The sequence below is a fragment of the Sceloporus undulatus genome, chromosome 1, assembly GCF_019175285.1.
Source record: "Sceloporus undulatus isolate JIND9_A2432 ecotype Alabama chromosome 1, SceUnd_v1.1, whole genome shotgun sequence".
Taxonomy (NCBI): domain Eukaryota; kingdom Metazoa; phylum Chordata; class Lepidosauria; order Squamata; family Phrynosomatidae; genus Sceloporus; species Sceloporus undulatus.
Window position 1 is genome coordinate 279,466,122 of NC_056522.1, and position 15,694 is coordinate 279,481,815.

The 15,694-nt window shown below is 39.3% G+C and overlaps 1 protein-coding gene across 3 annotated transcripts in view; it reads right to left on the reverse strand.

Annotated features, from left to right (window-relative positions):
* The window catches only part of GALNT18 (polypeptide N-acetylgalactosaminyltransferase 18), a 418,358-nt gene that overhangs the window by 82,449 nt on the left and 320,215 nt on the right, over positions 1-15,694 (reverse strand). For all 3 annotated transcript variants that reach the window (XM_042446014.1, XM_042446013.1, XM_042446015.1), the window contains exon 7: positions 2,042-2,227. In XM_042446014.1, the coding sequence (XP_042301948.1) occupies positions 2,042-2,227 (186 nt within the window). The remainder of the gene's footprint in view (positions 1-2,041; positions 2,228-15,694) is intronic.

The following is a 15,694-nucleotide window of genomic DNA, read 5'->3' on the forward strand; positions in this document are numbered from 1 at the left end:
CTGCACAAATTATCCACTTTGACACCACTTTAACTGCCATGATTCAATGCTATGGAATGGAATTCTTGGAATTGTAGTTTCTTATGGCATCAGAGCTCTTTGTCAGAAAGGCTAAAAATCTCACAAAACTACAACTCCCATAATTCCATAGCACGAGCCATGGCAGTTAAAGTGCGTTAAATTGCATTATTTCTGCTGTGTGAATAAAGTCTTGTTGGCAAGTTTTCCTTCTGAGGTTGTCAGCTCCAATCTAAATAAACTTCTCTTCTTTAAGGACCCTACAGTTGCTTTTGTAGGCTCCTTATCTCTGTTTTTTAACTATCTCTAATTCACTCTTCTCTGACTAGGCATCTGCAAGATGTAATTCTTTAACTCCCTGGACAGGGGTGTTGGATAGGGGTGATAAAGTAGTAGTATTAGCTAAAGGACATTGGTTTGGGAAAAATGGCCTGAAAACCATGCGCTATGAGGAGCAACATAGGGAAATGGATATGTTTAACCTGGAGAAGAGAAAGTTGGGGGGGGGGGGGGTGGGTGACATTATAGCCATGTTTGAAGGGATGTCATCATGAGGATGGAAGAAGCTTGTTTTCTGCTACTCTGGGGACTAGGACATGGAGCAATGGATGCAAACTGAAGGAAAAGAGATTCCACCTAAACATTGCAAAGAACTTTCTGATGGTAAGAGTGTTTCGACAGTCGAATATGCTGCCTCAGAGTGAAGTAAAGTTTTCTTCTTCTTTGGAGGTTCTTAAGCAGAGGCTAGATGGCCATCTGTTGGGATTGCTTTCATTGTGTCTTTCTGCATGGCAGGGAGTTGGCCTGGATGGCCCTTTTGGCTTCTTCCACCTCTATGACTCTATGTAGTTTATTCCTGTTTAGAGTTTATTCCTGTTTAGCCAGCAGCTGTGGCTGACATCTTCAGAGAATGCTGGCATGGAAGAGAGTGGAGTATATATACTGTTAGTTGAGAGGAAGTGATTTGCATGTTAATCTGTGTATTGTTCTGTTGTTGAATGGCAAGGTCTCAGGGTATCTAGCCATTCAACAATAGAACAATACACAGATTAACATGCAAATCGCTTCCTCTCAACCAACAGTATATATACCCCACTCAGTTTTTCTTGACTGTCAGAAACTCTGTATTCAATCCGATTTTTTTAGCCTAATGAAGAAGCTTGATATTCCTAATCTGGTGTTCCTTCTTCTTACTTTGGTAGGTGGCAATTTTGACATGTTTTGTTTTTGCTGCAGGTTTCTTTTCTTTTGGTGGTTTTAATACACAGCAGTAAGGTGGACTGCTCCCTACTGATGATCCTTCAGATGAGGATCAGTGTAGCTTCTTTCCTCAAGCTACGTGCATTTTCTGTTAGGTTCTGATGTGGAAAGGTGACCATGAGACCAAAGTAAGGTACAGACATGCTGAAGGAAAGCTGTGCATAACCAGGGAATATTTTGGAAGCTGCAGAGTTATTAACCTCTTATGAATCTCAAAGAAAAGCATTTCCCAAACACTCGGACTCCACCACTGACTAATTTATACTTTTTATTAATAACAATAACAATTTGAAATGTAAATGTAAATAGTTTTTACTTTGTCCTCACTTTGATAATTTTATCACTATTTAATGACTATGGTTCAATGATAGGCTAATAAATATTTAGTGTGCTCTTATATGTTGTTTGCTGCTGCTAGGCAGGTTTTCAAAAGATGCTATAAATGGTAAGGCATATGTTTGCTTTGGTGCCAGATTGTTCAGTCTGAGTGCTGGACAACTGGCCTGGCATGTCAGTATGTAAAATTGTTTCTTCAGTTCCCTAATGACTCCATTCTCAAACCAAAATGGAGGGAGGAGTTTTCCAAACTGTTTCTCAGACTGGAATGCTCTCATTTACAGTTAGCAATAGTCTACTGGGTCCCATGATAGATATACTCTATGTGGGCATGCTGGGGGCCAACTGCCAGTACAGCAACTTGTGAACTTGTTAGTGAAGTGTAATTAAGGCTTCTTGGCCATAGCACCATTTATTCACAACCCACCTCTTGGGGAATATTCCAAGCCATATAAACATGACTTTTGAATTCATCCATCCAGACTTCGGCCACTCTTAGTGCATTTCTTCGGACATGAGTAGTTAGGTCTTCTGTATACGGTTTATGAGCTCGTTCAATATGGGCAATCCTAGAGCAAGGCAGCACTTCAACGCTACCACCACACTGCCATACCTAGAAACAAATAAATTGCCCAGTTTAGGTAATGCCATTACAGCCAACGTTTCCAGTATTTACAGTCTATTATCAGCTTTCAAAATGTACACTTACACTTTACAAGCAAATATTAAAATCTGAATTACATTGCATTTAAAGCCCATTTGTACAGGACAAGGGCAGACAAAGATTGCTTGCTTCCCACATTGCTCTCCTTGAAAATGATGTCATTTGGTTTCCTATCACACCTCTCTTAAATGGAAAGGAGGAAAGGAGATAGGTTGGCTGAACACTGTGTTCTGAAAATTAACACAAAGTCCTTCAGGTTGGTTCATTCCCTATTCATATACTACACAAGTAAAGCATTCTGTTCAGAGATCTACTTTATACCTTTCAGGCTCTTTGGCCTGAACACTCATTTAGGCATTTGGCAGCATCTGATGGCAGCAGAATGTGGCATGGATTCAGGATGTTTACAAGGCCTTTTTTATTTTTTTGGATGACTGCCTAATTGCATCCAGCATATGCTGGAAGACAAGGAAGAGCTTTGCTATTCATGCTCACAAGACGATGACTGCTCCTTTCGTCCTAGAAATCTGCAATACCCTCAAAACAAGGACTTGGTCACAGTTCTGTCTCAAGGACACCAAACTGCTGTACCAATCCATAAGACAGAATCACTGCCAGTCTAATTTTATGATCCATAGTGACTAACAGTAAGTCATAATTTGTTTTGCACCAGTATGAGAATAAATAATAATTAGGAATGCTTTTCAATTTTCATCTGAATTTCACCCTCAATTTGGATTTCTACCAGTACAATCCTATTCATGACTACTCAGAAGTGAGTCCCATTACATTCAATGGGACCTAATCCCAAGCAAATGAGCCTAAAAATCTGGCTCTGTGTCCAGAGCAGAGACAATGCATTAGGGAGACTCTAATAGTGTTGTTACATACTGGGTGAGGACATGAAAAAAGTGGTTGTTGCAACACTGCAGAAATGTGTGTCATGGCTCCATCCTATGGAATCCTGGGATTTATAGTTTGATGTGGCACCAAAGCTCTCTGACAAAGAAGGCTAAATGTATCTCTCAAAACTACAAAACCCAGAGTTCCATAGAACTGAGCCACGGCAGTTAAAGCAATGTCAAACTGCATTAATTCTGCAGTGTAGATGCTGCCAGTGACTATCCCTGGTTTGTGGAATGCTCTCCCATGGGAGACCAGGATGGTCCCCTCTTTATTCCTAATCTTCTTGTTGTTGTTAACTGTCCTTGAGTCTATTTCAACTCATAGTGACCCTATGAATGAGACATCTCCAAGACCCCCTGTCCTCAGCATCTTTGCTCAGGTCCTGCCAACCCAGACCCATGCCCTTCCTGATCAAGTCTAACCATTCTACTGACTGTGTTCACATTCTGCTGAGAGGTACAGACCTTTTTATCTGAGCAAGCATTTGATAAGTATACAGAAGAGCATATTTGCTGTACTTTTATTGTTCTTTTTAAAGTTTTAAATGATTTGATACCTTTAAAGTACTATGTTTTAACATGGTAAATTTAATTGTTTTATAGGTTTTTTAAAAAAATAGGATTTAGGTATACTTTGTTGATTGTCATGTTGTAAGCCATTTTGGGTTGCTCCATGTCAGGAGAATGGTTGGATATAAATAGAATAAAGTAAAATAAAATAATAAATAGTAAGAAAATAAAATATTCACACAGAATACAGAGAACCTTACAGAGAATTAGTGCATAGGAAGGGGATACAATGTAGCTACCAGGCAGATAGGAAATCATGCAGAGGAGGAAGGGAAAATCTATTATGCCTCTACTGAGGAAGAAGACCATAAGAAAACATTTGGAAGGAATGATGTCTGGAAAATAGATGACAAATATTAGACTTTAACAGCTTACCTCCCTTATGCTGTTGTCAGTGGCTACACCGTGTTGTCTATGTATTTCATATTTACACTATATAATTTGTCCAGAATTGCACCAGTGCAGAAAAGAACCTACACTGGTTATGTCTGAATACTACCTTCTGAGGAAATATTGCCATGACAGCCCCAAAACTAAGGAAAACAACCAGATTTCTTCCTACCAGGCCATTTCTGTGGCAAACAATTTAGCAATCTTCAAACAGGAATTATATATTAATATATCTTGCGGCAAAGGAATGCACTGTTACAGGAAAACTACAGTGGCAAAAAAGAAACAAATTTCAAAGAGGGATAGGATACCAATGTAAAATTGTAATAATTATAATTGCCATGTGATATTCCCAAACTCCATCTGCCTTCACCTTTGCACAGGGCAGATTGACTGCTGTATCTGAGTCCTTTTGCAAAACTCTCTTAACACACTCTTGGAGGTAGAAAGTTTGGGAACACTTGTTCTCAATGCGAAGGACTAGTATGAATGAAATGAAAGTCTACATGATTTTGAGTTTACAGGTTAAGAGTGTTGTTACCCTTGTTTCTCCTCCTACCCATTCTGTCCACTGCTTTATATTAGATACACCTTTCTTCCTTTTCTAAAGGATCTCAACTAATTTTTTTCATTCAAAATTGCAAAAGTGGTTCCAATATACAGTACAGCAGACTCTTTTATATTCAGTTAAGTCATGGAAGAAAGGTCCACTACCACTACATAGAACCATCTTTCTGCATGTTTACACATAGACGCTATACCAACAAAAATCCACTTTGATTTACTTTACTTATGTACGCATTAAGATTCTTCTTGCATGGTTTTTTTATTCACATGTACAGACATTTGTATGTGCTGACATGGAAGTGAAGGCACAGTGATTTTGTTGCCAGCCATTATCAGAACAAGTCTTCCTTTCTGGGCCCCATGGACTCTCCATAAAGGAAGTTTTCTTTTCCCTGAGAAAAATTCATATTTTGTTGTACATCTGAACATTATGCATACTGGGCAATTTGGTTTTAAGAATACCAAGAATTAATATTCCCTCTCATTGATTTCCCTTCTCACACCATTAATCAACTCTACTGGTTAATTTTACTCTGGCCCGGAACAGACAGGCCTTTCCGATGCCCTCGTCAAGTGCGAGGGTTGCCTGGGAGGCGGAGCACCTACATGCCTCGTAACTCTTGCATGTGACGAGGGCGTAACAATGGTGACACCCTGTATACATGGGTGCTGCCATTGTTACGTAAGTGCCACACGGTGTCTGCATGGTGCTGTGCAGCGCTTACGTAATGAGTGCACCAGTGCACACTTGTTACGCCGCCACTGAGGCTTAAGAAGAACCCGCTTTTTGCAGAGTTTTTTTTTTTCTGATGGCAGGAAGCCACGCGGTTTGGCGGTTGCAGCTTCCCTCTGGCAGAAAAAAGATCGCTGCCAGCCCAGACCATTTTACAGGTATGTACCGGGCCTCTGTTAATCAATACTATAAATTCTATAGGTCCCTATATTCTTTGCTCTAAAGCATGCTATATCATAGGAGACCTTGCTGGGTTTATATTAACTTCACATCTGCAGGGCAAAAATTTGCTATGAAAAGTCAAATAGTATTAGACACTGTTCAGGCTGAGTTCTTAATGGATTTCTGAAGTGTTTCTGAAACTCTGGCTAATTCAATAATTCTCCATCTAGCTATGAAGCTAAATTGAAGCCCAAGGATTTTGCCAGATCTCTTAATTTATAGAATCCTCAAGAACAAATGACATGGGAATCTATGGGATTTCTGATCAACTTCCCTGTAAGCCAGGAATTCAGGTACACATAATATACAAGAGTTATCAGTAGCCACTCTCACTGTAAAGCTTTTACATGCATCAGAATTCCACAGAGCTATGGATCACAGCGACTGCTTTCCACATTGGAGTACATGACATGTTTTTATATCAATGACTTACAACTTTTGTCTGTTTTAAGGGAATGAACCTGACAGCTACCAGGAATTTAATTAGATCTATGCAGATATCTCTGGTAGATGAACTTTGCTTCTTAGTTGGTATACACTATAGTTTTATGAACCTTAGATGATTATGAATTAATTGCCATTTGTTGGATGTGGATGGAGAGATTTTCTTTGCGCTGCCTTTCCTATTAGACTGTTGGTCTTACATTGCTGAACTTCAGTATTTCATTATATTTTCAGGATGATACTAAAAGGAATGGGGATGACAAATGTATTACTTTGCCACTCCTGTATAAATGATCACAAAAATACAACAGAGTACCTGCTGATGGAATTGCTTTTATCATTGGAATTACGAGTGTGTGTGTGTGTGTGTGTGTGATCTTCTGAAGGGGAAGGAATTTAACATGGCTTTGCTTTGGCTTTTGCTAAAGATGCTATTTCAACATAATAATATTTGCTATGGCTAATAGGGAATGCTGCAAGAAACTGCTATGCATCAAGTGAAAGTTACATTCAGCACATCTTGTTCATCACCAGAATAGAGGAATACAGGGGCTTCCCAACAGCATAGGTTGCTCACTCAGAGAAAAACATGGCCAGCCTGATACTTGGCATGACAGATAACTAAAACATCAATATGAAATGCATACCTAGGTAAGAAATTACCTCAGCACACACACAGTGTGTGAGAGCTTTGCAAACTATCTGAAAACTTTATAAAAGCATATGAACCACTGGCTCAGGGCTCTCATTCTGTACAACAGCTATCAAGAGTGGTTATCAAGGGTGTGAGACAGAAATGCTTTTCTTTCAATAAAGCTGAATCCTTGATTCATGAGCATGGTCTTCTAATTTTTCCTGGGGTTACTGTGGAAAGAAATTCCTCTTCCCTTCCCAAGACAGCTCTTAAAACCTGCTCCAGAGAGCTTGGACACAATATGAAGCCTGTTTCCAAGCCATGGATGCAAGTGGGTAAGATAAGGGAAGAAAGTTCTGGTGTACTAACACGGAAGCACCAGTGCAGCACTGGTTTCAGCCCTTTCTCTTTCATTCTTTCCACCTTTTATCTTCAGGAATTTTTCCTTTTCCTTAATAGGTAAAATTTCAAATTACAGGGTGAAGCTATGCCACATTTAAGACTTAACAGTCCACCAACATGTAAATCCTATGCTTTATGAGGCTAAACAAAATAGCTAGATGTGAATACAACTGACCTTTTCAAACAGTCAAAACCAGGAAGTGATATTAAGAGTCTACTTCACAGTATCAGGGAATTCATTATTAATTCTGCACTTTGACTTCAGAATGAAGTTGCATCTGTTTAAAATACACACACACAGAGGCACACATGCTTTAATATGGTTTGTAAACACCAATTACCCAGTTTCTCAAACTCCAATTAATCAAATCTGTTGGTCTTCTCTTTCTTGTCTAAACACTGTCAGTCTTTGTTCTATTTCTGAAGACTTATTAATTACGCAGCTTCAAGAAGCATGAATTCACTTAAAATCTTAAATGTTAAGCAGGAGCTGTCAAGACAAGCCTGGCAGAACAAGCTGGTTTCACAGAGCTGAGTCAAAACCTAGTCTAATTACTTATAAGGATTAATGTGATTAATGTTTTACAAATATTTTCCGGCATGGTGAAAGAATTAGAAATAAATGCTTAGGGCTTGAATATACATCGTCCTTTGCTTATCCCATCCTACCATACACAGAGATTGGGGAAATTATAAATAGCTATTCAGGATTTCTATACAGTTAGCCTTCTGTATCCATGGATCAGGAGGATGGATCATCCATGGCCTGAATATATATCAGCTCAACCTGAGAAGAGCAGACACGCCTCTCTCCAAAAAGCTGATACAATAGGTATTTGTAACTTCTAGGGTTTGGTTCCAGGACACACACATCCTAGATACCAAAATCTGTGGATGCTCAAGTCCCATTGTATACAATGGCATAATAAACTGGTGCCCCTTATATAAAATGGCAAAATCAAGGTTTAGCTTTTAGCTAAGACAATAACCCAGATAAGGCCCTGAAAATTATAGATAAAAGGTGTGTATTCAGGGATCCTGAAAGGCATCTTTCCACAAAAAATTAGCTAAAATTGGGGGATGTGTAGAGACTAAGTCTTTCTGAATGTATTCAATAAATGGGTGCCAAATCTTATGAAAGGTCAATCCAGAGCAGGGGTAGGCAATCTTTTTGGACCGGGTGCCGGGTTGCTGTCCCTCAGACAACTGGGGGGCCGAAGCCAAAAAATAAATAATTAAATATTTTTTTAAAAAAATTAAATATATAAATAAACCAGGACAAATGTAGGACAAAATTTTCAAATGGAAAACACTTTTTAAAAAAAAATGGAGGACACGCGAAAAAATTTGCTGATTTTTTAAAAAATGTTAATATAAATGCATGTTTCTGAGGCTTCTATAGACAATTGCCCCCCCCCAAAGGCCCCGGCGGCAATCGGCGGCACAACCGGGCTGGGGCCGGTCCCAGGCCTCGCCGGGCCGCATCCGGCCCACGGGCTGCAGGTTGCCTACCCCTGATCCAGAGTGTATGCCTCTCTGCTGTTATTATCTGCCATTTTCTCCATTAACCACAAGTCCCAGAGTCTAGTCCACCATCCTGCAATATTCAACTTTCCAATTTTCCAGTTCTTGGCTATATCAAGCCCAGCAACAGCCAGAAGCAAACTAATAAGTTCTTTATGCTGCAGGGCTTTATTTTCGTTCATAAAAATGGAGAACAGGAGCAGAAGTGGTGATAATTGCATACTTTGTTTAGTGATCTTGGAGATCAGTTGTAAAATTTCTGTCCAGTACTCATACACTAAGGGACAATCCAGCCACATATGTACAACGGTTCCCCTAACTTCACAACCCCTCCTGCATTTTGGATTAGCATTGGTAGACATACGAGCTAATTTGATTGGGGTAAGGTACCACTGATGGACCAACTTGATAGTATTCTCTTTAATGGCAATGGACCTAGTTTTAAATGGTAAATATGTCCATATATTTGCCCAAGGCTTACCTTCATTTGAAATGGAAAGTTCTGCTTCCCATCCTGCCTCATGAAGCGTTGAGTTCCCAAATGTTTCTTCTAGCAGACAATTATATATACATGCTATTTGGCCTTTAGAATATATAGCCGGAGAGATGCACATGTTTTCAAAAAAAAGTAAGTGGACAAGGATATTCCTGTATCTGAAGCAGTTTCTTTAAGAATAATTGTATATTTATTATTTGATACCAGTTCTGATGACCAGGGCCCAGAGCACAGATTAGTTACTCTGTTGTGATAGTCGTCCCATTGTGGAACAGGTCCCTAACTGTATACAGGCCATAAACCTCCCAACCTTGAAACTGTGCATATTTTTCTGGGCTCTGGAAAAGAGGGTGAGTAAGAAAAGGTCGTAAAGGGGAAGGGTAGGGAGCCAAGAGATGCCTCCATTTCTTCCACAAAACAAAGGCAGTGAGCAAAAAAGGGTTATTACAAATTTTTAGTGAATTTATATATAGATTCCAAAAAAAACCTGATCAAATGTAGCGGGGGATGCAGTGTTAACTTCAAGCTCAAGCTCAAGCCCCATTATGTAGAAAGGAATAATAATAAAGTGAATCTATATTTTTTTAAAAAATGTTTTCAAACCATGAATGCTTGAATCTGTGGATAAAGAATCCATGGATACACAGGACCAACTGTATCATCTAACTGGCTTCAATTCTACAAGTTACCTGAACAGTTTTCATTCTAGCTAGTGTTTCAAAGAAATGAAACTTTAAATTAAAATCCAGATTGAAATCTAGGTCTGCATAGCTGAGTTGACAATACTGGCCAAGATAGATCAAAAATCTCAATCAGTATCAATTAGCATCCTATAATTTTATGAGTTAGGGATTGACTGCTGCCCTGCTCTTTTCCTCTGGTTCCTTGTCATGACACTTGTACAAAGGAATATCCTACAAGAAAAATCCAAAATGTATCATGATGATGATCATCATCATCATCACCATCATCTCACAGTGGCTGGCCATTTTGATAGGGTGTCTTGATTTTTATTTTATTCTTAGAAAACTTGCTATGATTCAAATTAGAGAACACCTTGAACTATGCCTTCAAATAGAGAAGTTGACTGAGCTTCTTGTTTTTCCACCGAAGCCTACTGTTCAATATTCCTTTTCTATTCTTGTTGACAATATCTCTATTCGACCTGTGCAGGAAGCCTGCAGTCTTGGTTTCACTTTTTATTCCTCTCTGTCGGGTATCCCCAGATTCAGGCTACAGCCAAGGCATGTAGATTCTTTCCTTACAATATTGCTAAAATTTCTTTCAGCCTCCACTGCCAAGATCCTGGTCCTTGCCTTAATAGTCATGTGACTAGATTTTTGCAACCTCCTTCTGGTGGGGCTTCCTCTTTCTCATCTCCATCATTTAATTTCTGTCCAGTATTCAGCTACACGCATCATCAGTTCTGCTCATCATTTTGACCATATTTCTCCTTTAATGTCATCCCTCCATTGGCTCCCCCTCCCTTTCTGTATCCGTTACAACCTGCTGGTGATGACTTTTAAAGCTCTGCATAGGCTGGCCCCTTATTATTTATCGGAGCTTCTTTCCCCTTACCTTCCCATTCATACCCTCCATTCTGGGAATCAAGGACTGTTGTCCTAGCCAAAGATTTTCTCTTCTCCAGCCCCGATCCACACCCTTTCACTGGCTGCTCCTCACTCTTGGAACCTCCTTCCATCTCAAGCATGGTGCATCACCTCTTTACCCAGCTTTAAAACTGAGTTACAGACAATACTGTTCAGGGAAGCATTCCCTGACACCACTTGATTGTTATTGTAGGTTTATTTTTAATTGCTTGCTATATTTATTATTTAATGTTAATATGTATTAACATATATTTTGTTAAATTATTTTAGTAGAATGTATGCCTTAGGCAGGTTTATTCTATTCTGTTCTATTCTATTCGTAACTGATTATATGTACAGCGCTGTATAAATTTACAGCGCTCTATAAATAAAGCTTAATAATAACAACAATAATAAGTTCTCAGGAACAATCTATTCAGAAAAATTCCATCATCCACATACCAATTACTATATGTGCCTCTTGCACATATCCAAGGATGACTTTATATCACAATTACAAATATTAAACCATAACTGACTCTGGACTGAGTTTATTAATATGAGCATTCCCCTTATACCCTGTTGTCCACATATGAAATAGCCCAATAAAAATATTTCTCAGTTTTAGGAAGAACAAACTGAAGGAAAGAAATGTGGTACTATAAAATCTAAAATGACTTCTAGAAAAGAAAGATAATCTAATGTGGTCCTTCTGCTTTTAAAACTCATTAATAGTCACAGCATTAATTAATGGACAGGCCTCATTCAAGCATTCTCACTTTTAAAAAAGAATATATTGAAACAATTTGTTACATACTACATTGTTGGTGTTCTTGTTCTCACTCCTCCTACTTTTATATAATTGCTCCATTATGTACTTTTAACACTGTATTTGTACCGTGTGGATTAATTTTGCACTTAGTTTCATGAACCATAAAGCTTCTACAATGCATTATTAAGCTATGTATGTTGAGGGCTGGGGGTGTTGCTATTTCATACTTGTAGTAAACTCTGCCAAGAACTATGTTACTAAGCGATAACATGCTTCAAGAGTCACTAAAGGCAGAGCTCAGTTGTTTTTACATCCATCTCAGTGCAAGACACAGCAAAAATAATTGATATCCAAGTCATTCTATTGCCAGCTTTATGTCAAAAGAAGGAAGCAGACTGTTGTAATGGTTCATTTTTCACACAGTTGATTTTTGCCTTTCTTGGTGGTCTATTGTGTCACCAATATTCTGCTTTCACAGAAAGAGCTCTATATTGATACTATTTTGTCAGTTTTACTAATATGCCATAAGGATACCTAACATCAAAAAGACCAGTCTAATAGAAAGGGCACAAGATACCCCTGCAATGAGAGAAAAATACTCTTTTTGGGGGGAGGATTACAGAGCAAACAACACTGACCAGAATCCTGTATGGAAGTCTTCAAAAGTGAAAGGCGCAGTAAAGACCGCAGAAAAATGGCGGCCTGCCGGCGCCTATTTTTCCTCCAGAGGGAAGCCACAGCCGCCAAACCATGCAGCTTACCTCTGGCAGAAAAATAAACCAAGAAACGCTGGTTCTTTTTAAGCCACAGGGGCGGTGTAACAAGTGTGCCACTGGCACACTTGTTATGTAAGCGCTGTGTGGCAATGTGTGGATGTCACGTGGTGCTTACGTAACAATGGAGGTGCCCATGTACACAGGGAGCTGCCATTGTTATGCCATCCATATGTATTAAGGTTAGGTACCCTAGTATTGTCCCTGGTATGCCACTTATTGGCGGTATGTACCAGGCCTTACATACACAGGAATTAACATCAGGTCATTTTGTAACACTCAGATCAGGTACAGGGCTGTTGCTAAATTATTACATAGCACAGCCAACAAAGTGACTATTGTACAATGGGATCAATGCACAATGGGACCAATGCAACACAGGACTGGACATTCAGCATCAATGGGCATCTCTAGCATCAATGCACAGCAGACACTCTTGCCAGTATGCTGACATGCACCTTCGCAATTCACTAACAGAGTTTCTTAGCCCCACTGCTACTTAGCTAAGTATATGTAAAGTTGCATAAAATAAAAAGTGATAGAAGATTCCGCTGTTCATTCTTTTCCAAATTGTGCTCCTTGGCTCTGTGAGTTCTATTTTTTTTTAAAGAGCAAACCTACAAGAACATATGATGCATGCTCTTTTTGTCTACTGGGAACAGTTTTATGTGCAAGTGACAATTTTCAAAATAGTCTTCATCTATTGATGGGCAGGGATACCAAAAGAAGGAGCTGAGGAGACAGATGATCTCTCTCTCTCCCGCCTCCCCCACACACACACCAGAGACACACATAAGTGGCTGAAAGTAGATAAAAAGATAAACTGGACAGTGACTTCAAGAAGGGACCAAGTCATTTCGTGTCCTGTGACAAGATGACAGATTTCTCCTTTTCCATGTACAAAAACTGAGCAGATTGGCAAGTGGATCATCACTGGCAAGAGGATAGTATCTTCTGGTGTAGACAAGGCATAAGGTTAGGTCAAGGGCATAATGGCTTGCCATGGGGTTCTCCACCATCTGGACTTTCTACATTGCAATGAACTAATGATTCTTTTTCAAGAAAACCAAAAGCAGAAATGTACTTCACAAAAGTAACAAAGACAGCCAGCATGGAGTAGTGGTTTGAGTGTTGGACTAGGACACTGGGAGGAGAGGGTTTGAATCCCTGCTCAGGTACTGAAACCCACTGGGTGACCCTATGCAAGTCACACTCTCTGCCTCAGAGAAAGCAAAATTCTGCCAAGAAAACTTCATGACTTAGGGACCCAATAAGTCAGAAATGACTTGAAGGCACACAACAATAATAAAGTAATGAAGCCACCAGTTCAGTTGTACATTGGGAGTTAAGATGTGCAAAATATTGATTCATATTCACACACTCCGTGAAAAAAGGTGTCTCATTGTTTCAGACAAACACAAAGACAAACACAACTACAAACACAAGAACAAGTACACCTTGAAATAAAGATGATTCTTCACACCTTCAGGGCTTTGTTGGGGATGAAAATTATTTATGTGCAAATAGACATGAGGCTTATGCAATTTTCCACAACTTTATCCAGTCTGCACAGAAAAACCACGTACCACAGAAATCAGTGTATTTTGTGCAGAATAAATATTCTCTCCATAGGAAAACCACATGTATTTTTGTGCAAATGAAATTTCTCTAAAGTTCTGAAGTACAAATGGTGATTGAAAATTGTGTAGAAACCCTTGTATTCTCACAGAACAGAGAGAACATTTCTGAATACAGGAATTAAATAGGAAGGAAAATACATCCTTAGTGAGGAAGTAAGCAAAAGAAACTCTCAAAACAAGGAGATCTGACCCCATTCCTGTACTCTGGGCCAAAGTGGTGGCTGTCCCACATATCAACTCATGTGCCAACAACCTTTTCTTCCTACTGAGACTTAGAATAGAACTTGGGAAACTTACTTTCTTGGGACTACACCTCTCAGGCTCCCCCAGCCAGCTCGGCCAGTGTAATCCAAAAAGTAACTTCTCCAAGAACTGCTTTTAAATAATGTGTTCCCTTCCCTGTGAAACAGAGAGATCATAAAGATGATTCATAGTCGAACTGGCAATGCTGTCTGTATGTGTAATTATACATGCTGTAGCTGCAGGCAGCCTGCTGAGGCATTCATGGAGAAAGGAGTGGAAGAGAAAATTATGCCACTGGAGGCTTGACACAAACAAATAGAACCAGCAATGAAGAACAGCTTTACTCAGGCTGAGATGCAGTTGGGAGCATGGTAATATAGAAGAAATAATTTCTACTCCATTTTCGGAATAGGGCTGTTTCTATGGCAAAATGATAATAATTTTGAAATCACATCCACAAGTACTACAGTCACCTCCAATACTTGGACTATTCAGGATATAAAGTACTTTTGCAATTATTCTGCTCACACTGAGAACCCACTGTATAAGCTATAGCAACGTCCAAGCATATGTTCCACGTGTCAATCTCACCACACACACGCACACACACTTGTCAGGCTTTCTTTTTCTCCATTTATCCAAAGAAAACATAAGAAGATCCCTTCTTGATCTGACAAAAGGCTCATCTGGTTTAGCATTCTGTTCCCACAGTTGCAATCCAGTTGTCTATGGAAAGCCAACAAACAGGATGTGGGTGCAACTCTACCCTCCATCAACCAAGAAACAGAGACATATTGTCTATACTGGAGGAGTATATAAACAAGTAGCCACTAGTTTATCTTCTAAGAATGTAACCAAGTTGTTAAAAAGAAAAGGTATGGGTGAAGCTTTCCACCATTTCATCAGCATGCTGAGGAAAAAATGTTATTAACTCATAATTATGAAGATGTTAATGACATGTTAACTGCTAGAGACACAAAAGTGACAATTTAATTATCAAAGTGATCTGGGAAACATTTTTGGGGGGAGGGGCTGCCATCACAAATGGAGTGAAGGACTGTAGAAGCAGTAGATATGCTTTACATGTAGAGGGGTTCAAGATTTAATATAGCATCTCACATTAATGGCTGGAAAGGACTCCTGTCTCAAACTCTGGAAAGCCACAGGCAACACGATGCTTCAAGATGGTTTGATCACATGTTCCATCAGCCCAGTTGTCAGGATCAGATGTCATGGATGATTTCAGATGTGATCTAAAACCTTTTATGGGTATATGATGTCAATACTGTGGACCCACAGTTGGATTTGGTACAATGCAGCTTTATATCTTCCTACACCCCTCCAAGAACAACATAGGAACAACAAAGACTACAGTAAGAGCTGGACTTAATTGAACTCAGTGGGATTTCGGTGAGTAGATCTGTTTATAAAATTACACTGTACTACACTACACATAGTGAAAAGGTTGCATCAGTTTTTGTTAAAGTCCACGATATGTATTCATAAAAAAAA